Source organism: Podarcis filfolensis (genome assembly GCF_964270895.1).
Source record: "Podarcis filfolensis genome assembly, chromosome: 11".
NCBI classification, from domain to species: domain Eukaryota; kingdom Metazoa; phylum Chordata; class Lepidosauria; order Squamata; family Lacertidae; genus Podarcis; species Podarcis filfolensis.
Window position 1 is genome coordinate 189308 of NC_139613.1, and position 25290 is coordinate 214597.

The following is a 25290-nucleotide window of genomic DNA, read 5'->3' on the forward strand; positions in this document are numbered from 1 at the left end:
GTTGGGTGCCTGTCGCATCTCTAGAGGAACGCTGTCCCTCAGAATAGGGGCAGCCACACGGAAGGCTCCGCTCAGAGTTAATGTGGAGGTTTCTGGGGTCCATGGAGGCTCAATGGAAAATCACAGCATCATAAGTTGGAAGGGACCTCAGGGTCATCTAGTCCAACCCCCTGCAGAGCGCAGGGCTCTCCTGGGTGTAGGAGGGTCAAGGCGGCCTCTCAAGGGGGTCTCCAGCACATTAACCATGACATGGTTAATGTCATGAGAACCTTTCGGCGCCACCAGGCTTCTGAAGACATTTGCAAAAAATGTTTTCTGTAGAAGTTAACTGAGCTGCGGTTTTAAATGTTGCTGTGATTTTAATGTGCATATATGGGTCACAAAGAGTCGGACATGACTAAATGACAACAAACCGTATTTTTTCGTGTATACGACGCCCCTGTGTATAAGATGCCCCCCCTTTTTTGGGACTCCAAATTTAGAAAATGAGGGGAGATTGCCCAGACTTGATGAACTTTTTTTTTGGGGGGGGGTTGCCAAAAATTGCTCACCTGCAGGACTGCCACAGCCAATCGCACACACATCGATGAAGCCATCAATCATATGCACGCTCACCGAAAGCAAGTGCCAATCGCCCACACAATTGCCCCAGCAGCCAATAGCCAGCGGACCTTGCCGCAACCACCAACCCTCCGCAAAAACGCCACTGACAATCTACTGCTCGCGGCAGCCACCAATCGCCCGTCCCACCTCTCCACTCTCTGTGTATAAGCCGACCCCAGATTTTAAGCATAATTTTCAAATAAAATAACCTCATCTTATACACGGAAAAATACGGTATGTTTTGAAACCACTTCGATCTTTTTTTAAAAAAAATGAGATTGCGTAATACAAGTCATAAATCACAGGCCTGCGGAGTGGGAGGGGACCCCAAGGGTTGCCTAATCCAGCCCCTGCAAGGCAGGAATTGCACTGAAGAGGAGCTTTTCCCTGGACCCAAGCGGCCAGGCTCACCTCTGCGCTGGAGGGCTGCGCAGTCTTCAGCAGCTCAGAGACGGCCCCCGCCAGGTTCTTGGCCGCTTGCAGGAGCTGCCTGCCGTTGCCCCCCTCGTCCTCCATGAGGGCGGCCAGCAGCTTGACCCCCTTGGACATCTCCGTCAGGTTGGAGGAGATGGTGGTGACAGCGCAGCCCACGGCCGTGTAGTCCGTCTCGGCCGGGTCGCCCGCCGTCAGGTTGACCACGGAAGCCGTGCCGGCCGTGATGGCGTCCACCTGGGAGTGGATCTCGTGCTTCGACTCGTCCATCTTGTTCTTGCGCCAGGCTTTGGAGGCCTGGGGGAGGAGGAAAGGGGGCCGTTATTCCAGGACTCCACATGGGAGGCTCCCCCCCGGAGGGTACGCAGTCGCCCCCAAGGGCCCCTTCCCTTGGCCAGCCCCACTCACCGCGTCCTGCCCCATGGGGGGCAGCGTGTCAAAGTCCTCCAGGTTGGACTGGGCAGCATGGACCGCCTGCATGCTGGAGAGGATGGTGCCCGTCAAGGCCTGCTGGGCAGAGGTCTGCAAGGAGAAGAAGGAGAAGAGGAAGAAGGGGGCACAGCCTGGCCCTCTCCTGGAGCCCAAGGGCCCTGAAAGGAGGGGGGCAAGCAGAGAGCCCTGGGTGGGGAGGGGCACCCGTGGGCTGTGAGGTGGGTGGGGCTACATAAGCAGCACTCCCAGGGCCCTCAGCTCCTGAAGGTAAGAGGCCCCTTTCTATGTCCAGCTGTCCTTTGTCAACAACAAATTGTCGCTGTCATTTATGGACCCAATAGGTATCTCAAGCCATTTGCACATAACAAAATATGTGTTTTATCCAAGTAATTGTTGAATTGAAATATAATTAAAAGGTGTATATTAATAGTGAAATAGAATTAAAAAGAAGTATATTAATAGTGAAATAATTATTAAGCTCTAACTAAAAATGACTTTTTATTCATAACAAACTTAACAATGCAAACACATTGGCATTTGGCAACAACAAAAGTTCCTTTTGAAACACAATTTACAAAGACTCAAAATCTAGTCTCTAGGAACTTGCTATAATATGAAAAAATAATAGGTGTAAATACTGTATACGATGCAAACTACTAATAATTATAAATATCAGAATGTAGGCCTCCTATATATATAGAAAGGAGCAAACCAGTGATATTTGAGGGAGCAGAATAGCAGGTGGGGCCCATGACTTATGTCATAGGAGCCTACACAACACAAAACACGGTATGTAGGTTTTATTTCATTTGTATTTTATCTTATATTTTGGAAATGGACGTCCAGTTTTTTCCCCCTTTAATTTTTTTGGGGGGCCCCCAAGATAGTGGGGCCTTAAGCTATAGCTTGTTACCTTATACATAAATCTGGCCCTGACCATTCCCCGGCAGCAGCCACGGGTGCAAACAGGCCCAGAGGGAAGAGGACTCTGTGAATCATTGACTTGTAGAGGTGGACGGGACCCCTTGCAGTCATCTAGCCCAACCCCCTGCAAGGCAAGAACTAAAGCATCCCAGACGGACAGCCACTCAGTGCTCTTCGTGTTTCTCATGCAGAGAATCGGCTTGGTGAGCCCCGTGGGAGCGGAGGGGAGAGGGAAGGGCTCCTTACCAGGGGGGGCATGTGCCCGCGGTGCATCTGCCCGCTGGTGATCTGCTGCTGGGCCTGGGGCATGGTGCCCATCTGGAAGTTCTCCGGCCCGCCGGCACCCAGGCGGATGATGCCTGGCAGGGCCAGGGAGCCCGTCTCAGCCTTGTTGACCTGGTTGAACTGCTGCTGGAGGACGGTGGACCTGCGAGGCAAGCAGAGGGAGGGAGGAGAGAAGAAGCACCCCCACTCTGGGCAGCGGCAACCCCCCCTACCCCACAGCCCTCCTCTCCCTCCAGACTTACTTTTTGGGGGAGACAGACTCCTCCAGCATGGTCGATTCCTCGTCCCCCTCCAAGCCAAAGTGGTCTTTGCTCTTTTTCTGTGGGGCAGAGAAGGGGGCAGGCAATGACTCCGCCACCCACAGACGAAGGCGGCCATGGGGCACAGGGCGCAGAAGAGCCTCTCAGCACCGCCAGGGCAAGGCAGCCCACCCTCCTGTTGGGGGTCTTCCTGCCCCTCGGCCAGCATCCTGCAGCGCCAGCTTGGCCTTGCCCTCCCGCATGCCCAGGCAGATGCCACGCCTGAGGTGGGCACCCCTCTCCCTCCTCCCCACAGCCTCACCTTCTTCAGGATGATGTCAATGTAGCCGGCAATGAGCTGGGCAATCTGCTCCCCCTCCGTCGTCTGGACAGAGTAGTAGCCGTCCTGGTAATCCCCAAAGTCCTGCAAGAGGAAAGCAAAAAGGTCTCTCTCTCTCCCCACTGCCCCCGGCCACTGTGGGGCAGCCACAAGGTGGGGAAAACTGTGAAGCCAGATGATGATGGCGGTGGTGATGATGATGGTGATACCCCGCCCATCTGACCAGGTTTCCCCAGCCACTCTGGGTGGCTTACAGCATATCTAAAAGCAGAGTGTGAGCTGCTGGGAGCCTGAAGGGCCCTGCCTGCTCCTTGCCCCGGCTTGGGACGGGCCTGGCTGGCTCCATAAAGGACTGCTGCTGCCACGGCTGCTGGGAAGAGGCCTCCATTTTTGTTTCTGATTTCATTTTGTTTTTAAATTGCTTTTATTTTTTATCCACATCACTTTAAATTGTGATTGATATTGTTACGGAAATTACGGGGGGGGCACATCTTCAAAGTTAAATGTTACCAATATTATGCCTGAATGTATCCTTTCAAATTGACAGCTCAGGGAAGTTACCTAGCTTTAAAAACAATATAAAATCAACTCCTTTGCCAGTTTCCTCCATTCCAAAGCTGTTTTCCCCTTGAAAAAGGACTCCAGGAAGTTCCCAGAGGTGACAATTGCTGAGTTGATTGTTGGCAAGGAAAGCCTAATCCCATCCAAAGACTTGCCAAGGGGCCAGACATGCAAAGGAACTTCTATTGTACTTTGGGTGGTGGGACTTCAGAGGTGTTTGCCTAGGCTAATCTTATACCTGAGTCTTGCCCTGCCATGTCTGCTTAGGCTAATCTTGTACCAAGGACTCCTCTGGACCTGTTTGCCAAGGTTGAACTAGTGTAACCCCTGTCTACCCCTCCCCTTTGGTGACATGTCAGGGATGTAGCAATGATGCTGTACGAACTGTATTCTGGGATATGGTGGGGAAGTTTTAAAAGTCCTTGTCACCCCATCCTCGGGGTTCAAAATTCCTCTTTGAACCTGATGCGCAATAAACTTTGGTCTACAGCTATTTGCTCCAGTTGGTGGCTGGAATCCTTCCTTTATTCTGCAGGGACCCAAGGGCTCTGCCCGACCAGCTGGGGGACTGAGCAGCCTCACACCTAGATTTTTCCCGTAACAATATTAATGCTGTATTCTGAGTTTTAGATTTTATGATTTATGTGGAAATTGTTTTTCCGTTTGGTTTTGTACTTTTTGATGTGTTTTATTTATTGTTTATGACTTTGGTTATGTTGGTAATTACATAAATCTTGTCATGTTGTAAGCCTCCCTGAGCATTCTTTTAACTATGGAAAGGTGGCAAACAAAATGATGATGGTGGTGAAACATAATAAAAACATCAAGCGTTAAAAGCCTCCTGTTACAGGGCTGCCTTCAGATGTCTTCTAAAAGTTGTGCAATTCTTTATCTCCTTGATATCCGAAGGGAGGGTGCCACCACCAAGAAGGCCCTGCACAGCTCCATCCTCATTCCAGACATTGTCTATTGCGATGTTCAGCTGGTGATGCAGCACGATGTTGAAAACCGGCTGTCGCTCAGCCCTCCCGCCTGCCTGCCCTCTGCTTGCAGGACGCAGCCCCAGGCAGCTCAATTCTGCCGCTGCGCTTCTTCCAAAGGACACCCGGGGAGGGGGCAAAGAGAGTTGGAGATGGCGGGGGGGGGAGGAAGAGGAAGGAGGAGGAAGGCCTACCAGCGTGAAGCTCTTGGGGGAGGCGGCCCAGCGCTTGATGTTTGTGAGGTTCCACTCCTGGATGACCTCCTTGGTCTTCTCATCCACCCTCATGACACATTCCTTGGTGATGCCCAGCAGGCGGGGGACCAACTTGTTCTTGCCCTTCATCTTCTCCTGCAGGGGGGACACGTGGGTCAGGCCCAAGGGGAGCCCTCAGCTCCCCCGCCCCCTGCACCAAGGGGGCACCAGCCACCCCAGAGCCACCGTGCCCACCTCAAAGGGCGAACATGCAGGAGAGGCCCCCCCCTGCCAGGCGTAGAAGTGCCAAGGGTGCAACAGCCCCACCTCAGATGGAGGCAGGGGGCTCCCCGAGCACCCTGCCCCCCGATAGGGCAGAGAGATGGGGCAGGGCCCCCCTCACCTTGACCAGGAAGAAGGAGACCCCGTAGGTCTTGAGGGATCGGGCCAGCTTCACGTAGCGGACCTTCGCCTCAATCTCGCTCATGTTGCCGCAGTTCTTGTGGGCCTGAGGGCAGAGCAGGGGGGGTCACTCTTCTGCTGCTCCCACCCCCAGGGAAGCGGCCCCCTCTCCCGCCAGAGCCGCCCCACACAGCAGGGGCGTCCCAGTCCCCACAGGGGGTCCTCCTGTCAAAAGCAGATATTTTGCCAGGCACAAGGTGTGCCCCACCCCCAAGCCCACTCATGAGTGGAGGGGGAGGAGTGCCCCCTGTGAGCCCCCTTCCCCTGGAGGTCCAAGGGGTCCCTGGTTGCAGCCAGTCCCCCCCCCCCCCCCGCTTCCACTCACCATGAAAATCTTGCGCTCGCCTTTCTGCTTGATGTACTCCTTGGGCAGAAAGTCCTTGAGGCTGGAAAAGGAGAGGAGACGAGGGGGGCATCAGGGGAGGGAGAGCAAGGAAGAAGCCCAAACCTCTGCTGCCCAGTCCAAACTCATCCCTTGGGGGGGGGCAGTCCTGCCCAGAGCAAGGAGGCCTTGCCCAAATGAAGGGAAATGCAGTGAAGAAGCCCTGGCAGACGGCTGTCCAACCTCGACTTGAAAACCCCCAAGGGAGGGAAGGCCACTCGCTTCTGCGCGGCACCCTGTGACCCGGTTTCCCCTGGCACTCCGCTGCGAAGCCCACACCAAGCGGGCAGGGGCACTCACTCCAAGAATCCCGGCTTGTGCTTCTGCTCATTGTGGGGGCCAAACTGGATCTGGCACTGGAATCCCGCAAACTCGCAGGCCTTGTCAAAGGAGACGGGGTGGGAGCCATTCAGGATGTCGTCACGGGCCTGAAGAAGGGGGCGGGGCACAGGGAAATCATTCTCCTGAATTAATTCACAGTTCATTCATATCTCCTTAATGGGCCCTTCCCCTTCCCTCCCACTCTCTCCCCAAGGATTTTGGGCTGCGGGGGGGGGGGGGAGGAGAGACCGGCTGCCCACTCCACCAACCCAACCTTCATGGCACCTGCCAGGTGTACCTTGGGGGTTATTTATTTTATTTCACAAAATTTATACACTGCTTGATCGTAAAAAAGAAAAACAAAAAACCCAGCAACCTCAAAGCAGTTAATAAAAAGAGAAAACATTAAAATTGAGTTCAAAGCGTACAGAAAGTAAAAATACTAAAACAGGTTAGAACTTACTTCTACTTTCTAAGCATGGGGGGGGTGTCTAAACAAGAATGTTTTTAGCAAGTGCCAAAACGTGCAAAGCAAAGGCACCTGCTTGATATCAAGAGGCAGGGAGTTCCAGAGGGCAGGTGCTGCCACACTAAACGATCAAATGCTTACAAACGCAGAAAGTGGGGCTTATGTGGCATCTATGGCGGGGCCCGTCCCCCTGAGCAGCCGCATGTGGGGTGAGGGGGTTTCATAGGTAAACTGGGGTTAGGATAATGCCCGAGACTTGCAGGATTGTGTGACGGGAACAGTACCTGCACATAGAGCAGGTTGAGTTGCACAGGATCCCGCGAATCCACGTTTTGGTCCGAGTAGAAGAACTTCCGTCGCAGGAGGAGGGTCTCGCTGTCATCGATGCCCTGCTCTCGGAGGGTGCGCCCATGGTCCAGCCAGTTCACTGTGGGGGCGCAGAGAACATTGGGAGGGGAGGGAGGGGAAGGAGAGAGACCCCCACTCTTTGCTCCTGGGACCTCGTGGGTCGTCCCCCCACCCCACCGACTTACACTCATCGTCCGTGTGGAGTTTCTGCTTGAGCTTCTCCATCTTCTTCTCATCCCGCAGGAGCGTCTTGTCCTTCTTGAGGGTCCCCGTCTGATCCTCCTTCTTCTCCTCCACAATTTCCCGCACCAGGGAGTACTCGTCGTAGTTTGTGATGCCTGCCGGGCGAGGAGACCCCCCCCCCCCATGTCAAGAAGGTGGGTGGGGGGAGAGAGGTCAGCCCTGCCAGACTGGGAGACATTCCCAGAGAAGGGCCTCCCTCCTGACTTCTGCAGAGTGAGACAACATGTCTCTGTGTTGGGGGGGAGAGAGCCCTTGTCCTTCCCTCCCTCCCTAGATCAAGACCCCCCCCCCCCCCGCTCACCGATTCTGGCGCAAATGGTCATGAGTATGTCTGTGACCGTCTTGGAGTCGTCCACCATGACCGTCTTGACCGTCCCGTCCAGCATCCGGATCTTCAGGGGCCTCTGCTTCTTCTTGTACTCCAAGGTGTCCTGGAATGGGGGGGGGGCATCAGAGAGGGCGGGAGGAGAGAAACTGGGGGGGCAACCCAGAGTGGGGGGGCAGGGGAGGGGAAAGAGGGGGCCATGCAAAGGAGGAGACGCCCGCCTGGCAAGGGAGGGGGCAGCCAGGGGACAACCCAGGCGGGGAAGGAAGGGGGGGACGCACCCCATTGCGGAGCATGTAGTAGTCCAGGGCCTTCCCAGCTTCCAGCCAGATGCCTTTCTTGGGATCTTCGTCCGACAGGAAGAGGCCAAAGTCGGTGGCTGGAAAAGAGCAGGAAAGACTCTCCCAGGACAGGCCAAAGGGCAGGCCCAGTGGCTGCAGGTGGAGGTCCAGGCACGGCTTTGGGGAGGCCCAGCCCCCCTGCACTTGGGCCTGAGGACCCGCCTCTGCAGATGTCCCCCAACACTCCCCGCCTTTCTTCATCAGAAGGGCAGGCCCCCCTCTCTTGCCTGATGTGAAGAGATGCAGCTGAGAATAGATTCAACCCCCCCCCCAATATCAGCTGCTCCACCCTACCCAACCCCCCTGCCCCCGACTTACGCTGGCCCATCTGCGCCTCCGGAACTCGCTCCCGGATCATGCGGCAGGCGTCGTACACCATGGTGGACGGCTCAAACTGCATCGTCTTCACCACGTTGCCAATGCTGATCTTGAGGGATAAGGCAACCATGGTGGCGGCTGGGGGGTCCCCACTCCTGCTTCACCTGCGGGGCAAAGAGGGGCCACAGCCGCTGGTGAGCAAGACCCCCGGAGAGGCCACAAGTCCCTTCAACCAGGAAGCACTCACTGAAGCAAAGTTTAGTCAACTGACAGGGGTCCCTTCCAGCTCGACCATTCAATCGTTCCAAGGCTCCAAGCCCACTTGGGTGGGGATCCACTCTTCCCCCCATAAGGGCCCGGCAGGGACATCGGGGGGTGGGGCGCAAGGTAGAATCCCACTTGTCTTTTCACAGCTGAGCCTGAGGTTCAGTGAAGCTGCAGGCAGCGGCGGAGGAAGCCTCTTGGGCACCTGCGGTGGCATGCCCAGGGGCAGGGCGAACCGCCCACGGTGCCCATAGGGATGGAACAGGGTGCTCGGCATCCCGTGCCGTCCCTATGGGCGCTGCACGCCCTGTGCCGTGTCATCCCGTGCCACCAGGCGTATTTGCGTGATTGGTGGTCAGATTTTCACAATTGGCGAGTGGCGCTGGCACCCCCGGCCACTCGGCGGGCAGTGCTTGTACCCCCGGCTGCCGCAGCTGGGAATGCAAGCACTGCCCGCCAGGGGTGCCAGGCAGCGCTGCCCGCTGATCATGGAAATCCGATTGCCAATCGCATAAAACCCGCTGGGGATGTGAGCGCTGCCTGCTGGGGGGTTCCAGGCTGATCAGCAGGAGTATTTGCGTGATCAGTGGGCGGATTTTCATGACAACGACCGCACCAATCACAAAAATTGGGCCACCGGGGGTGCGAGGTCCGCTGGGGGGGGTTGTGTCCCCCCCAGGCATGACACCCGGGGTGGACCTCATCCACTTGCAACGCCCCTGGCTGCAGGTTGGTCAGGCCACCAGGCCAAGGTGAGTGAAGAACCTCCAGTGCGGGATGGGAGGGGGGAGAAGATGGCAGAAAGCCAGAGCATCATCCCCCCCCCCACTTCCAATGAATCTCCCTATATTTTTATTTGCAGGGACCCCCTCAGGTGCTGAGCAATGCTGGGTTTCCCTTGATTATAAAAGCAGTTTGGCGAAAGTGGAAGACGGAGCTGGACCCAACACAAGTCACCCTGAACTGAAGGAAGGGCAGCAGTTCCAGGAAACAGGGCAGTTCTAGCTCCAGCCAAGACCCTCCTCAATTCTGTGCAGTGTTAGAAACTCAAGATATATAAGCTAGGCGCCAAATGGCTTAAACCAGGGTTACAGTAGCCAAAATGGAAGGTTTAGTTGCCATTTTTGTGCCAGATGGCTCAAAAGTCGACTTCTTGGTTCCTGAAATTCATTCTGGTTGTGCAGATAGAACACAATGGATAGAATTCTATGGGATATGCAGAGCCAGAATAGCTCAGGGGGTTACGGTGTGGTCCTGATAACACCAAAGTTGCAGGTTTGATTGCTGCATGGGGCAGCTGCACACTCCTGCATGGATGATCCGCAAGGTCCCTTTTTTGCAACTGGATGGGTGATTCAGGGGGTCTGCAGGGGAGCATGGGAATAAAAGAACGTCTTTGTTTTTTGCTGCTGCTGCTGCGCCGCAGGCAAATCAGCTGCTATCCTGCAGACTCCCTGATTCACCCAGCAGAAAGAAAGAAAGAAATAAAAATAAATGTTGCATCTGTCTTTAAATATAAATATATAAATGGCTAAACATTCTGTTTTGGTACCTGCAATCCAAATCCCAGGAGCCACATGGCTCCTAGCCTGTGTGTCCCAGTTTCTAACACTGCTATGAGCATATGTTGCTTGTGTGTGAAATACCGTATTTTTCGCCCCATAGGGCGCACCTAGTTTTTTTTGGGGGGGGGATAAAGAAAAAAAATTATTTTCCCCCCAGGCGCGGGGCCGGGGCGGGGGAAGCCCGAGCTTACCCTGACCCCAGCCCCCACAACAGGCTGCTATCCGCAAGCCGTGGGAGCCCGGCGGGAAGTCGCGCCGGGCTCCCAAGGCTTGCGGAGAGCTGCCCGAAGCCTGGAGAGCGAGAGGGGTCGGTGCGCATTGACCCCTCTCGCTCTCCAGGCTTCAGTGAAAGCCTGCATTCGCCCCATAGGACGCACACACATTTCCCCTTCATTTTTGGAGGGGAAAAAGTGCATCCTATAGGGCGAAAAATACGGTAGTCCAGACCTGAAGATCCCCAAGCAGGCACCTCCAGATGGTGGAGATGTCAGGTGCTATCCTGGCACCCGGGCATCTTCCTTTGGTCGCAAGCGGCTGACAGCCAGATGCAAAAGGTGTCTGGTGGATTTTGATCGTTGGCCAGTGCCCACCTAGTCCAGGAACCTGAGGTCCTACTCCTGGTCCCCCCCTCCAGTTCAGACCCCTTAAAGTGTACATGCTGCAACAATATGCATTTTTACAAACTACCAATTCATTTTTAAAAAGGACAATACACAATCAAGTCATTAAAACACCATATAATTATAAAATAATAAAATGGAGAGCAAATGACCAACACCAAATCGAACTGATTCTGCAGGAAAAGCTTGGCGAGACAGAAATGTTGTTATCGGGGGCAAATTGCCCAACTGCGGGTGTCTGGCTGGCTACAGGAGTGGCGGCGATCCAGAGGGCAGGTGCAAAGCCCCCCATGTTGGCTGTGGGGGAGCCGGGGGCCTCAGGGAGCAAGTGGCCCCTGCGGCTGGGAGGCAGCGGCCCCAGGACTGAGCAGGAAGGAACAGCGAGTCGCTCTGGAGTGACAGCCCTGCTGTCCAAGAGGAAGGGAGCCTGCCAGGAGCCCCGGCTGATAAGACCCTGCGGCAAAAAGGAGCCAGAGATACGGAAAAGTGGCTGGCAAGGATGACGGAGAAACCGCAGGAGGGAAGCGTGTGGCTCCAGGCTTCACTGGGAGAAGAGCCTGCAAGATCAGGCCAAAGGGGGCACTGAGTCCAGCTCCTGTTCTCATGGCGGCCAGCCAGGTAGCTTTGGGGGGGACCTGCAAGCAGGACTCGGGGACCAGAGCCCTCTCCCTGCCGCCCTTTCCGGCAACTGGCTGTCAGAAGCATTACTGCCTCCGCCACGGAGGCTGAGAGGAGCCAGAGGAGCGAGGAGCCATGGACAACTCTCTGCCCAGGGAATGGAGGAGGCAGCCAGCCAACAAGGATCTTGGCAAACTCCCCCCGACACTTCTTCCAGGGACCCCCGAGGCTGGGTCCCCTCTTTTCAACGGCTCATCTGAACAGGAGGTCCTCTTCCACCCGACGGGCAGGGACCAGGGACCCTCCTTGCTGGCTGCCTTCCAGGGCCCTCCAGGGCACCAATCCTTGGCCCCGTGAGCCAAGGGGCACCTGAAGGCACGGTGAGAAACGCCAAGATTGAAGCTCAAATGACGCCTTCATCCTCAGTTCCGGTCACCACAGCTGTCTAGTTGCCTTTTCCCCCAGAGAGATTTATTATTATAGGTTTACAACACACAAAAACATCAAATAAAAGGATCCAGAATAAAATAGTGACCCGGCATCTCCATGCTGCTGCTGCCAGTCGGATGGTGGAGATGTCAGTTGCCCAACCCAGTGTCAGGACACCTTCGCTCAGTCACAACTGGACCCACTGCCTGAACTGCCTGCTGCACCTTAGACCAGGGGTCACCCACATGGCAACTACATGGATGCTGGTGCCCCAAGACCTTCCCTGGTGACTACAATGTGCCCCCCTTCGCAGAAATTGAGCAGGAAAGAAGCATGCTGTACTCCTAGCCAACAGAACAGGGTGTGGTGTGCCTTCTGTTGTGGTGTTTGTGTGTGTGATGCCCACCTGTGGCTTGCAGGTGGGGGGCAGGAAGGTGGGCGAGCCTTGCCTTAGACTCAGCTGTCTAGACAAAGGTCTCCTGGTCAGGAATCCACCCAAGCTCCCTCCTGGGCTGGGTTAAACCAACCCTTCTGCCCACCTGATCTCCACCAGCCCAGCTGAGCACCTGAAGAACCGCAGGGTGTGGGCAGCTGCAGCCTGGCAAGGGAAGCCAACTGTTTGGGGGGTTGGCTGGCTCCCACCAGGACAGGGACCCTCTGGGTTTGGGGAAGGGGCTGCTGAGACCACCACCACCACCTGGGCAATAAAGGAACAGAGAAAGAGGTCTCCCAGCTCCCTTGCAGCTCCAAGGGACCAGATCCCCCCAGCCTGCCCAGCTCAGCTCCTCTGTGGTGTCCCAGTGCCTGGACCCAAGGAGCTTCATCCTGCCCTCTCCTAGGAAGCTGCTCCAAGCACCAGAGGGGCCCCTGCCAGGCCAGGAGGGAGGGAGGCACTCTCTCCCTCATGCACTGGTCTCCCACCCTGGCCAAAGCTGTGTACGGAGTGGGCTCCCAGCTCCCAGAGGCCTTTGGGGGCCTGCTTTGGGTTCACCTACTTGCCCCCTGGCACCATGCCTCACTGGGCTGTGAACCGGCTCGTGAGCACCCAATTCTGAGCAGCACAAGCCCCCCCCCCCCCGGCCAGGCCCAAAGTGTCTCACTTGGCTGTGCAGGTCTTGGCCAGCTGTGCTCCACCACTGGAAAGAAGCAGCTTCCGAGCCAAACGGGCCTCCCAGGGCCCTCAAGCACTGGCCCTCCTGCTGCCCCCGGGCTCCGCTCTGAGCAGTCTCTGCAGCCAGGATTGCCTCTGCCTGCCTGGGCACACAGCTCCTGCTGCTGCTGCTGCTGCTGCTTTGGGCTCCTCACCCCCTCCGCCTCCTTCTTCCTCCTATCTCCTCCAGCCCATTTCCTGACCCAAGACCAGCGACCAGCCCGGCTCTCCCCTGGCCTGAGCCTCTTCCGCCCTGGGCCAGTTCCTCCCTGCCCCCTGCATGGCTCTCATCCTCTGCCAGGAACTGAGCTCAGGGGCAGGAAAAGGTCCTGCCAGTGACCCCGGAGGCTCAGAGTCCAGCCTGCCATGGCCCTGGGACAAGGCCAGGAGCACAGAGGGAGTCTCCAGGAAGGGACGGGTCCTTCAAAACTGGGTGCCATGTTTGTCCCATGTGGTTGGGAGACTGAGGGAGCACCCAGAGGGGTCCAGGCAAGGGATGCAAGCTCCCAATGTGACTCCAGCTCCTCACACATGCCAGCTCTGGGCTCCTCTTCTTCGTTCTCATCAAGGAGACGGACTCAGAAAGAGTTTGCCAGAGGCTCCTTTTGCGGCTTCCGCTTTCCGTCTGCTGCTGTGCTGACTGTGGGCTTTGGGGACCAAGAACTTGCTAGCCATTCTGGGAGGCTGGTTGCCCCCTGACGGCGAGTCACCAGGCAAGCTCCAGCCTCACCCACAGTGTTGCAGGCGCAGGGAGTGGGTGGGATTTTGCAAGAAGGGAGAGCAAAGGGAAACAATTCTGAAGCGGCAGCGGAAGCACGAGAAAGGCAGCAGGAGCGTTGCAGGGCCCCCAGCCAGGCAGGGGCTGCTCCTGGGGGCCAGCGCCCGCTCCGCACTGGCCCCAGGGTGGAGGGGAGGCAGAGCGCCAGCAGCAGCAGAAGCAGCAGCAGAAGCTGTACGTGGCCCAGGAGGAGGCGGATGAGGAGCCCTCCCCGCCCCCCCCCCGCTCCACAGAAACATTCCAGGCCTGCATTCTTGAGCAACTCAGCAACGCAGCGCCTGCAGAGGCCCAGGCTCCCCATTGGCTGACAGAGCCCATCGGGCAAGGGGAGGGTGTCCCCCCCCCCGCAGGCCAAGGAATGTCAGAAGCACCCTGGCAGAGGGCGGCACGTGTGGCACAAAGGCACCAGCACCCCACCCACGCGTGCCACCAACCCTCCTTCCGCCAAGGAAAGAAGCAGCACCATTCCAGGCACAAAGCAACGCTTGCGCCCCTCTGCACAGACCTCCTGCCACCCCTGACTTTCTCCCCACGCTCGCCCTGGCTCTGTGGCCAGCAGGGAGTCTGGGCCGGCAACCGGATCAGCCGCTGCCCTTTTGCCCAGGAAGTCTGCCAGCTGGGCAGCCCAAGCCCAGAGAGAGGCAGTGTGTGTAGATGCCTCTTCCAGCCGCCTCCAATTAGGGCATTACTCAGCACATGCAGCCTCCGGAGGGATCCGTGTCAAGAGCCAGCAGGAAAACCAGCCTTTCACAAGAGGAAGGAGATCACATGTGGGCAGCATCATGGAGCTGAAAGGGTCCTGGGAGTCCACCCCACCCCACCCAATTTGGTAAATCCAGAGCCAGGGTCCCCAGCTGCATGAAGACCCTCTGGCCAGGCAGGTCAGCCAGACTGTGTGGAAGAAGAAGGAAGGACGGAAGCCCACAAGGAAAGAGGCAGCTGAATTTCAGGCGCCTGCATATCCATCATCCCTGTCCAAGGCCCATCCAGGCCAGCCCTGTCCAGCTTCCCACAGCAGCCTCTCCTGGAGAGCTCAGGATCCAACCCTGGCTATTTGGCTGCCAACACCTGCTCGTGGCAGGTAGAGTGTCCCCCCCCCCCCGCCCCGCTGGTCACAGAGGCTCTGCTTGCTACTAGCACTTCCAACTGGCATTAGTTTAAGCTGTGCATCTGCCCAACGGTTCTCCCAGGCTCCTTCTACTAATCCCCGCCTGGCGACTGGTCTCTTGCCGAAGCTCTTCCTTTGCGGCCACCAGAGCGTCTTGCATCTACAAGATAAGTCGTCTTCTGACACACACAAGGCAGAGAGGTGAGGCCTGGGGCTGCCGTGTCAAAGGTCGTGCGGATCCCAGGAGGCAGAGGGGAGTTGGCGCCTCCCCAGTCATGCCCACGGGTGTCAGTGCCCATGCTCAGACCACCCAGAATCTCAAGACAGAAAAGTCCAGGCGAGAGGCAGCCCAAGGGGGGTGCCAGGCAGCAGCTAAATGTGTGGGGGGGGGGTGCCAGGCAGATGCTCTCCCAACTGCCCCCCTCAGCTGTGAGCTACCAGAGGCCCCTTGACAAGATGCCCCAGAGGGAACGCTGAGAGGAGCTGGGCTGCTCAAAAGACCAGCCTGCTCAATGCTAGGATTACTGCTCCCAGTGCCCAGGCACCAAGACAGCCCTCCTGCTCTCAGGGCCCCAGCAGAGATGGAAGATGTGCGGGGAGAAATACCCGGCTCGCTCCCCCTCCCAATGCCTTGAAGCTTCGCCTGCAGATGCTGCAAGGTGAAGCAGAGAGGATCTTGCGAGAGACAGCGGGGGGGGGGGCTGGCGGCCAGGCAAGTCCCCCAAACAGGAAAAAACACGTCCTTGCTGACAGGCAGCTGCAGAGGGGAGCCAGCTCCACGCTGTCTAAGGTGTCACCCAAGAATGCAGGCCTGAGTCAAGGCTTTGGCTTCTCATCCTGCAAGGCAGCAGCCGGACGGATCCAAGACCAGCCAAAAGGACTCCTCAGGAGGAAGAGTCAGCCAGCAAAGCAGAGCTCTGGAGCCCATCCCAGGAGAGGCGTCCAGAATCTGCAACCAGAAGGTGCAAGTGGGGATGAGGCAAAGGCACAGAGGGGGGAAGAGCTCCCCACGGCTGCTGGTCCTGGTGGGGCGATTCCTGCCACCTCCAACAGCCCAGCAACAAAGGTCTGGCCCCCAGGAGCCAGAGCAGGATCAGGCCTTTGGGCTCTGCTTGTGGGCAGAGGCTCCTGGCAGGTCAGGGTGGGCGGTGGGTGCTGGCCAGAGGTCCAATTCTGCTGCAGGGCTCTTCCTCATACAGAGGGGCCAGCGGAGAGCAGGATGGGAGCAGGGGGGGCCTGAGCAGGTCCGAGGAGCCACAAGGGGGGGCCGGGTGAGAATGGGAGCCTCCACAGGCCCCACACCAGATGGGTGAACCCCTGAAAGGAGTGGGGGGAGACTCTGTACACTGAAAGAGAAGGAGCAGTTCCCAGAGAAAGAAACCCCATCACTCTGGGGGAAGCCACAGAGAAGCAGCGCAGGATTGCAGGGGGCTGGACGAGATGCCCCACCAGGTCCCTCCTGACTCTACAACACTATCATTCTGCGAAGGAGTCCCTGAAGGGACAGCTGTGCAGCCAAGATCCTGCACCTCTGTAGCACCCCAAGTTCAAGTGGGTTGGCCCCTTCGCAAGCTGGCCTCCATGTGCCCCCACGGTACCCCAGCCACTCGGAAGCGCAAGTCAGGGAAGGCCTTGACCCCAGGGCAGAAGACAAGGGCCCCCCATCCTTCTCAACCAGCCCCCATCCTTTTGCCAGAGTTGGGAAGTCCCCCTTCCAAGCTCTGCAGGGCTCAGAATCACTGAGAAAGCCAAGCGTTCGCGGGTTCTGCTTAGGAGCAGGGCTCAAAACTAGCAGGGAGCCAGGTGCATTTTGCACCGAAAGAGTCTCCATTTGCGAGCATCTCAAAAAGTCTGGGTGCCATTTTTTGCGCCTGGCTGACACTCAAGGATTACTGAAATGTACATGATTTGAAGCCTCAATGGATATTTTAAGGACAGACAATATGTTAAGAATAAGTGTTTTGAAAACTGAAGTACGGTACCAATATTTCTGTGGTAAACACCAAATTAAACATATATTAACAATTTCTGATAAAAATGTGTCACTTATGTGAATTGTGTATTAATTCATGCTATGTTGAAAGTATTATATGTGTTGGTAATGTGTATCAGTTTTTTATTGACTGTTTTCTTTTTGGAATTAATAAAGCATATTAAATATATATATATTCATGCTTATTAAAATAATAAATAAAAACTGTTGCCCCCCCCAGTGACGACTCGACATTGTTTTGGCACCCACAACCCAGGTCCCAGAAGCCATTTGGCTCCTAGCTTTTCTATCCCAGTTTCTAACGCTGCTTGGGAGGACCCCGCCCCCATGGAGGAGTGGGAGGGTCTTCTCTGCCCCACACCCAAGTCTCAGCGCCAGTGTTAGAAACTGAGATATAACATCTAGGAGCCAGGTGGCACCTTCAGTCTAGATGATAGTTTCCAGAACGATAGGTCTAGGCAGATTTTGCATAGCAAATGGTTTGTGTGCCTTGTGTTTTTGGTGCTGCGCTGCCCTGCAGATCAGCTGACTGGTGGGGCATCGCAGCCATGCCAGCCTGCCAGACAGATGGAGGTGTCAGGTGCCAAACCTGGAGACCAGACATTGCCACTTTCTCGCAAAAGGCCAGTTGTCTGTCGTGAAACGCGCCTGGTGCCCAGCTAATTTCAAACACTGCTCAGAGCCTGCCCTCCCCATAGCAAGGGGGCTGCCAGCACACTTGCCAATTGCCAGGAGGGGACGTTGATGCTCTGTCAATCTCATCACCTCCTGCGCTCCGGCCTTTTCATCTTAAACTGTTTCTGGAACGTCATAATCATTTTTAGCATCCTCTGTAAACTGCCCCAATAAGTGTTTTGTTTTGTTTTTTAATAGAAGAGCATTTTACAAGCAATTGGGATTGAAAGTGGCCACCAGCTTGGCTAGTCTTGAAAAGGGATCAGACACATGCCTGGAGCAGAATGCGACCCACAACTAGGGACCACAAGAGCTCTGCTGTGTCTCCAGATGCTGGGATTGCAGGTTCCCCACTGGGGCATCTGGGCGGCCGGTGAGAACAGGATGATGGGCTAGCTGAGCCTTGGCCTGATCCAGCGGGGGGGGGGGGCAGAGGCAGGAGGGGCTGCTGTCCTGTCTCTTCCAATGGCTTTCGGGGGGGGGGCTGGTTTGGGTTGCTGTTTCCTCCCTGGTGTCAATTCCCTGGTGGGGCAAACCATCCCTTTGAAGCTGTTTTCCAAGAGGGTCAAGCACAAGCTTTGTGAGGGGAAATGATGCGAAGGGAAAGAGCAACCCCCTCCCCAGGGGGTTCTTCTAAAAAGAATTTAGAGGACACTGCTCTCCAGGGACTTTTCAGTTTGGTTCTCACCCTGCAAGGTCAGAGTGTCTGGGGTGGGAGAACCATCTGAGACCCCAAGTGAGCTCCCCACAGCTGGCAGGGGGGCGGTGAAGGTCCACAGCAGAGGTAAGCCTGGACTGAAGACCACCTTCTTCCCGTCCCTCTTAATGCTCCCAGTTTGTGCCAAGAGTGCTCTGGGCCCGGCTGGGTGCATTTGGAGAGTCGGCCCTGAGCTGCCAGGCCTGCAGAGGAAGAGGAAGAGGAGGGGGGGCTTGCAAGCCTCCCCCTCACAGCTGCGGGGGGGGGGAGAAACCTCTGCAAGGCCTGCTCTCTCTGCACAGGAAGTTGTGCAAAGCAGCGTGGTTAGCACTCAGCTCAGCAAGCGGCTCTGCAGGCCTCTGGGGGAGGTGGGGGAGGCAGCCACACAGCCAGCCCCCCTCCCTGCTTTGGCCAATGTATGGATGGGCCTTGTGCAATCTCTCTGGCCTCACCAGCTCACCAGCAGGGGCCAAGTTCCCGCCAGAACTGCATGCACACACGTTCACACGTGCTCACAATCTCTCACACGCACACGCCAGGATTTCTCGTGCAAAACACTCAGCACTCAGGCCTGGCGGGAGCCTTTGGGGACCGGCAATTCTGCACACAGCCCACCGGCCTGCAGAGAGGGCGCAGGGCAAGGCAGCTCGGCCGGCATCCTCCCCACCCCCAGCCCAGCCCCCCTTGAGGTCCCTGTTTCCGCTCCCCACCCCCGCTTGGGCCAGAAAGAGCAGGAAGAGGAACTTCAGGCTGGGAGGGAACAGCTCAGCTCCCCACCCCCCCACCCCACTTCCAATGCTGCTCTCAGCCAAGTCACAGGCTTCTCCAACAAAGAGACCCAAAAATACTTTTCAAAACCCCTAGTCATCTTTGCTCCAGCTCTAGTCAAGCTGCAGCCCCAAAAGGGAAACTCAGTGGAAAAAGAGTCGGCAAACTTACTGTACTGGGAGGTGGAAATCAGTGGCAGAAGCTCAGATACATAATCTCATTGCCAAATGGCAGCTTAAACCTAGGCTGCTGTCGGTACAATGGAATGTATAGGTTCTGTCCCCCCCCCCCCCATGGGATATTGTTGTTGTTGTTTAGCCGTTTAGTCGTGTCCGACTCTTCGTGACCCCCTGGACCAGAGATGATATTATTATTATTAGTACTACTGCTACCATTTCTGTACCACTTTATATTTTAAAGAGCAAATCTCAAAGCCATTTACAGCACATTAAAACATCAGATAAAACATTCCAGAATAAAACTAATTCAAGCTTCAAGGAGATCCTTCTCTAAGGGACGTTTTGTTTTCCTTAGTCACCAGCCTGGCATCCAGAGATCTCCCTGCGGTCACAATGGGACCCGCGCCAGACAAAAAATGCACCTGGCGCCTGGCTAATTTTGAACGTTGGTGGAAATAGCTGGTGAAAGCCTTCCCTACTTGGGTGCCCAGCAAAATGTCAACCCCGGGGCCCTCCTCCACCTCCGTCACATCACTCAGCACATGATCACACAAGGGACTGCGCCCAACCCATCGGGCACAAGGAAATGCTGAACGCCTCCCAGGCCTGACTCAAGACTTCTCAAGAAGCAGAATGCAACCCTGAGAACATACAAGGCCACTGGGCCTCAGCGGAAGAGGCATCTGCTCCCCAAGATCCACACGCTGCACCAATGAGGCACCTCCCCAACAGGGGTGCCATCTTGAATAGAATACTGGGGGGCCCAGGGAAGCCCCACCCCACAGAATTGCAGGCACGCACACCATTTGAATGACGCAAGACCAGAGGGGTCACTGGCCTGGTCCAAGAGCCTGGGAGAGGCAGATTTGCAGGTGGAGGTTCAACCGGGCCCCACCCCTGCCCTCTTAGGAGCAAGTTGCTGCTCCCTGGGAGCTCTCCTTGGTGCTGCAGCAGCCAACCTGCCTTGCTTCACCGGCTCCTCCTTGGGACCCGAGCAGCACACCGCCATGCTCTTGCAACTCACACACGAATTGGAGGGTTGGAAGGACTCCTGAGGGCCATCTAGCCTAACCCTGGCAACACAGGAACCACAGCGAATGCCTATCAATGAAAGACCACAACTGAGTTGAGAAGGCAAGTGGGAGCACAAAGAGAGCCAAGATCCATCATTCTGGGTTGGGACGAGCCATGCACTGGCACAGGCGACTCAAGGGAACTCAAACATGAGTGAATGGGCACCCCAGGCAGCCACCGCCTTCTCTTCCACCCCCATCGCTGCCATCAGTGGATCCTGAGTAGCCCAGCAACCAATCACAACCAAGCATCAGCCGTCTGTAAGTCCCAGTATTGTCTTGAGCCCATGTCAGAGAATCCTCCATGGCAATGAAGGCAGCAGAGAAATCCCCGACTCCATTTACCTGAGAGATGGGCTGGCCAGGGGGGCCTTTCTGCATGGGCAGGTGGTATCACCCCCCCCCTCCGGCCCTTGCTTGCCATGCTGGCTGGGGTTGATGGGAGGGAGAGGGAGGTGAGCAGCACTTGCAGGGCATAACTCTGGCCACACCCACACCCACACCGGGGAGGAATTTATTGGTTCTGAGAGCCAGGATCTCCAGGGGGCTCCTGCGGCCAGTTTGCACCATGCTCTGCTGGCAAAGTAGCTTGAATTTAAGCCCCAGATTCGGAGGAATGGGATCAGCAGTGATCCTCTTTAGAGGAAGAGATTTCAGCTCATGCAGCCTGCGGGTGCGGTCAGTCGCTCCGAGGTTTCAGACCAGCCTCGAGTCCTGTCTGACCTGGTTGGTGAAAACCACAAGGCCGATCAGCCTGGGGCGGCAGAAGCTGCCAGGACCTATTTAAAAATTAAATGGTACCATTTCTTGCAGAGGAAGCAGGCATGAGACATCTGCCCAAGCGATCCTGACTGGACTTGCTGCCCTCCTGGGTAATTATTAGCCAGTCTTGGTCTTCAGCACTGCCATTTCCTAGCAAATTATCTGAGCAGGTTGTGGCAACTCAACTCTCGGCTTTCTAGAGGATTTGGGATCCAACTTATCCAAAGTCAGACCTGGCTTTGGAAAGGAGTTTTGGATGCCTTTGCTCAGAACCGGACGGTTGGTTCTTCTGGATCTCTCCGTGGCTTTTGACACCACTGGCTCTAGACTGTTCAGGATGGGGACTGGAGGCAGAGCCTTGCGGAGGCTGCCAGGCTGCCTGATGGATGCTTGACCCGCTGTCCGCTGCCCTACAGGACTCCTCAGGTTCCAAGCCATCCTTTCTCCCCTCTGTAGAACACCAAGGAGACATTCTCCAGGGATGCCAGTCAGGGTTCAAAATTAGCCCGGTGCCTTTTGCGACTGGGGATTGTCAGAATGCGAGCACTTGGAGAAGTCTTGGGACTGGGAGTCAAGAATAAAATTGCTGCAGCAGCTGCTGAGAGCATGGGAGGAGAAAGGCTCCCCCCCCAACTCCAGAGCAGGGTGGATTGATTTAAATCAAATTGGTTTAAATCACGATTTAAATCACTAGTCAGTAAGACCTGATTTAAATCATTTTTTTACAGAAAAACTCATTCTTGCTGGTATAATCTTAATATTTACAACCAGATGAAGGTTTCATTTTTGGAATAATAACATTTCAGAGTAGTTTGTACAGTTATATCAAAAATTGCTGATTTGGTTATACTATTAGAAACACAAAGACAGGTAATTATGAAATTTTTGCTTATATTTGGGCAACTTTTCTGCTGTACTTTATTGGAAGGAGAAAAATAATCATTTCCTTAATAACAATTTAAACAATTTATTTAACTAAAACAATAACATTATAGCATATGTATCCATGTTTGTTAACTGATGTGGTTAAACAAAAAAAAAACTTAAGAGTGAGTTTTAGCACAAATGAAAGACTTAAAACAAATCCTTATTTCCTGATGAATAGCTTTTTGACTATAATGTAACTTAAATGGAAAATTATCTTTAGAAAGACTTTTCCTCCAAAAGCATTTTATTTTAAAAATCTGATTTAAATTTAAAAAATCCAATTTAAATTTGTAAAAAAAAATATTTATTTATTTATTTGAAAAAATCATTGATTTTTTTATCCACCCTGCTCCATAGTAGGAAGGTTCACTGCTGCATGTGCAGGGAAGTGCTGCTTCCCCAGCCGCCGTGCGAGTCACCAGGCTGGAGCTGAGGGCGCGGAGGGAGAAAGGCCTCCCCACCCAACTCCAGAGGAGGATCCCTGCTGTACAGCCAAGCGCCGCTTCCCCCACCAAAGAGCGAGTCACCCTTGCAAAAAGGACAACATGGTGACTCACTTTCTGCTTCTGCACCCATAACCTGGGTTCCAGGAGCCATTTGGCCATCAGCTTTTCTACCCCCGTTTCTAACACTGACTCTCAGCCCTCTCCTTCCTCCTTCTCCTTGGATGCCAAGGAAGCAGAAAGAGCTTTCCAAGGGGTCAGTTCTGTCTGGATGGGGCGGCCCTCTCCTTGAAAGCTCCCGCGGCAGCTTGGCCGGGGAGGGGGCCGCTTCCCTGTGCTAAGGGATTCCAACAATCAAACATGCCCATGAACGCTAATTACTATGATGACATTTTATATAAAATACCTGCACACCGGCAGTTCTCAAAGCAGTGTTCGAAATTAGCCAGGCGCCAGGCACATTTTGCACCTGGCTTTCGACTTCTTACCACCAAGTGAAGATGCCTGGGTGCCAGGAGGGCGCCTGACGTCTCCACCACCTGGAGGTGTATGCCTGGGGATCCTTGGATCGCAACTGTTTTCACACACTAACACCCCATCCAATAGAATGCCATCAGTTATATTTTATCTGCACAATTGGAACGGGAATTGTAGCTCCATGTGGGAATTAGGGGTTTACTAACGACTCTCAGCCCCCTTACAGATAATAATGTTCCAAAAGAATTGGTTAACTTCTTTATGTATACAGCAACAACCACGCAATATGGCCGAAGGTGGAAAGGAGGAGAGGCTCCAAGAAAGGAAGGTTGGCTTTTGGAAATGATGCAGTATGCAGAACTGGCCAGATTAACAGCAAAGATCAGAGACCAAAATGAGGAAAAAATTCCTGAGGACTGGAAACTTTTTACTGAGCATTTAAAGAACTGCTAGAGCAAAATGAAAAAGCGAGCAGACTTGAAATATGAGCAACAGCATGAATTATTAAGACAAATAGGTTAAATTGGGTGTATTAAGTAAGGGAAATGTGCAGCATTCAAGGGTAAATATGGAAACCATGGAAGAGGAGGACGGGAAGTCAATAGATAAAGTAACTTACGGCTTATGTTAAAATGTGTAAAGTGGTTTTTTTTAAAAGAAAAATTAATAAATAAGATTTAAAAAATACTACAGTTCCCGGGGTTCCATTGGGGACAGGACTGTTTAATGTGGTATAATACAGCTTTAGACAGAGCCTCAGAGCAGACCTACCAAAATGAAGAGTTTCTTCATTTCAGTGGGTCTACTCTGAATACAGTCCGTGGTTTTTAATTTAAAACCACTGGCGGAGATGATGCAGGGGCCTGGCCTGTTGAACCCCAGCCCTCTTCACTAAACAGGGCTGTGGGGGCTTCAAGGAGCTGCCCACCTAACTTCCCAAAGAGGGAGAGAAGGAAAGAGAGGCATGGGGGGGGGGATACAGCTTGGCACCTGCTGGAAGAAGCCACTGGATCTGCCCCCCCCACACCTCACCCGCCCGCCTGGCAGCCACGAGGAGAGGAGGCTCAGTCTGGACGGCCGGAAAAGATTGCTGGGAGATTCTCAGAAACAGGATCTCCAAAACTCTTTCCCCTGAAGACTCACTTCTGCCTGCTTGTCTGCGCAGACAGTCCATTTCTGCAAAAGGCATCGGAGGGAACTTCTGCAGCCCTTTATTCAGGGCAAAGAGCAGACGGGGAAGAGGCTTGGGCAAATGCCCAGAAAGACCAGGGCTGCCACCCTAAACACGGTGACTACACTTGGGAGCAAACTCCCCGGAATGAACTGGGCACTACAACCGCACTGCACAATCCTCAGAGCTGGAGCAGACTCTCTCCAAGTCTACTCAAGCGCCACAACCTGAAGATGAACCGTGAAAAATGTGTGTCAAATCTTTTAAAAGGGAAGGAAGTGAAGCCAAGCCGGGAAGCCTCTTCTGCAGTGTCCCAAGACTCACTGTAATAAAACGTCATCTCACAAGTATTTTTTTCATTTCTCAAAATAATCATAGTCTGCCGTTTCAGAGCGTGGGAAAAGGGAACCAGGGGAGCAGGGACAGGTAGCCAGGAAGTCAGAGGAGGGGGTTCCCAGAGGGCAAGCAGCCAAGCAAGAGCCCCCTCACCCACAAAGCCCACCTGCTTCTGAGTTTGGCAGGAGCACAGGAAGGGGGCAGAGTGGGCAGGGAAATTGCCAAACACTTGGGAAATCTCTTGACAAACTGCTGGCCTCCCCCCCCCCTTTAAAAAACCCTGTAGCAGGTTCCACAGATGAGACCTGCAGCCAGTCTCTCTTGTCCAGCCTCATCGCAGCCCTTCCAGGCAAAGAGCAGATTCCAGCAGGGAGAGGGAAGCTCTGCTGCCTGAAAACATTCACCCTCCGCGCCCCCCCCCTTGCAATCCGAGGCGTAAACAATGACTGCTACCAAATATGGAATTTGTAGCCGGCCAGCCACAGAGGCAAGAGCCCCACAGCCTTCCAGCCTCCTCCAGGCAGCCGATGCAGAGGACCACGGAAAGAGGGGCCCCATGCCGGTGACTCAGTGCAAAACCTGCCCTGAAGAGGTGGCACGTGGTACAAAAGCAGGTCCATCGTTCTCAAGGGGGCTTCATAGGCACAAATCAATTTTCTATGGAGGAAGTTGCACTCATATCAATATTGGCATTTGCACACACAACACCCTCAGGCAAATCAAAGAACCGGGCCCAGGCACTTCTCCTGCTCCCTGCCAGGCCCACAACAATCTCTGCTCTCTGAAGGACCCCCCCAGGCCACAAGTCTCTCCCCCCCCCCGCCCCAGAAACACAAAATGTCCTGGGTCCTCATCCTTCACAGGCTGGATGCATTCCTGGGCTTGTGAGGGGCGCAGCCCAGGGGCCATGATTCTGCCCTACACACCGGCCACCGTGGGTCCCTTTCCAGCTGCCCCTTTAGACCTTGCCATCACCTGCCACCCATGGTCTCCTGCCACTGAAAGCGCAGGTGATGCCAGGCCAGCCTGCTCTGAAGCAGAAGCCCAGAAGGTCCTCA

General features: G+C 54.9%; 1 protein-coding gene across 2 annotated transcripts in view; it reads right to left on the bottom strand.

Annotated features, from left to right (window-relative positions):
* The window catches only part of TLN1 (talin 1), a 51543-nt gene that overhangs the window by 24020 nt on the left and 2233 nt on the right, over positions 1-25290 (bottom strand). For both annotated transcript variants that reach the window (XR_014539523.1, XM_083575466.1), the window contains exons 2-15: positions 8200-8363; positions 7822-7919; positions 7517-7646; positions 7158-7310; positions 6909-7051; positions 6135-6262; positions 5778-5838; positions 5394-5498; positions 4991-5146; positions 3238-3339; positions 2919-2995; positions 2638-2818; positions 1444-1557; positions 1015-1332 (exon numbers count right to left, since the gene is read on the bottom strand). Coding sequence is in view for 1 of the 2 variants with exons in the window: in XM_083575466.1 (XP_083431592.1) it covers positions 1015-1332; positions 1444-1557; positions 2638-2818; positions 2919-2995; positions 3238-3339; positions 4991-5146; positions 5394-5498; positions 5778-5838; positions 6135-6262; positions 6909-7051; positions 7158-7310; positions 7517-7646; positions 7822-7919; positions 8200-8329 (1896 nt within the window). In the remaining variant the exon portion in view is untranslated. The remainder of the gene's footprint in view (positions 1-1014; positions 1333-1443; positions 1558-2637; positions 2819-2918; positions 2996-3237; positions 3340-4990; positions 5147-5393; positions 5499-5777; positions 5839-6134; positions 6263-6908; positions 7052-7157; positions 7311-7516; positions 7647-7821; positions 7920-8199; positions 8364-25290) is intronic.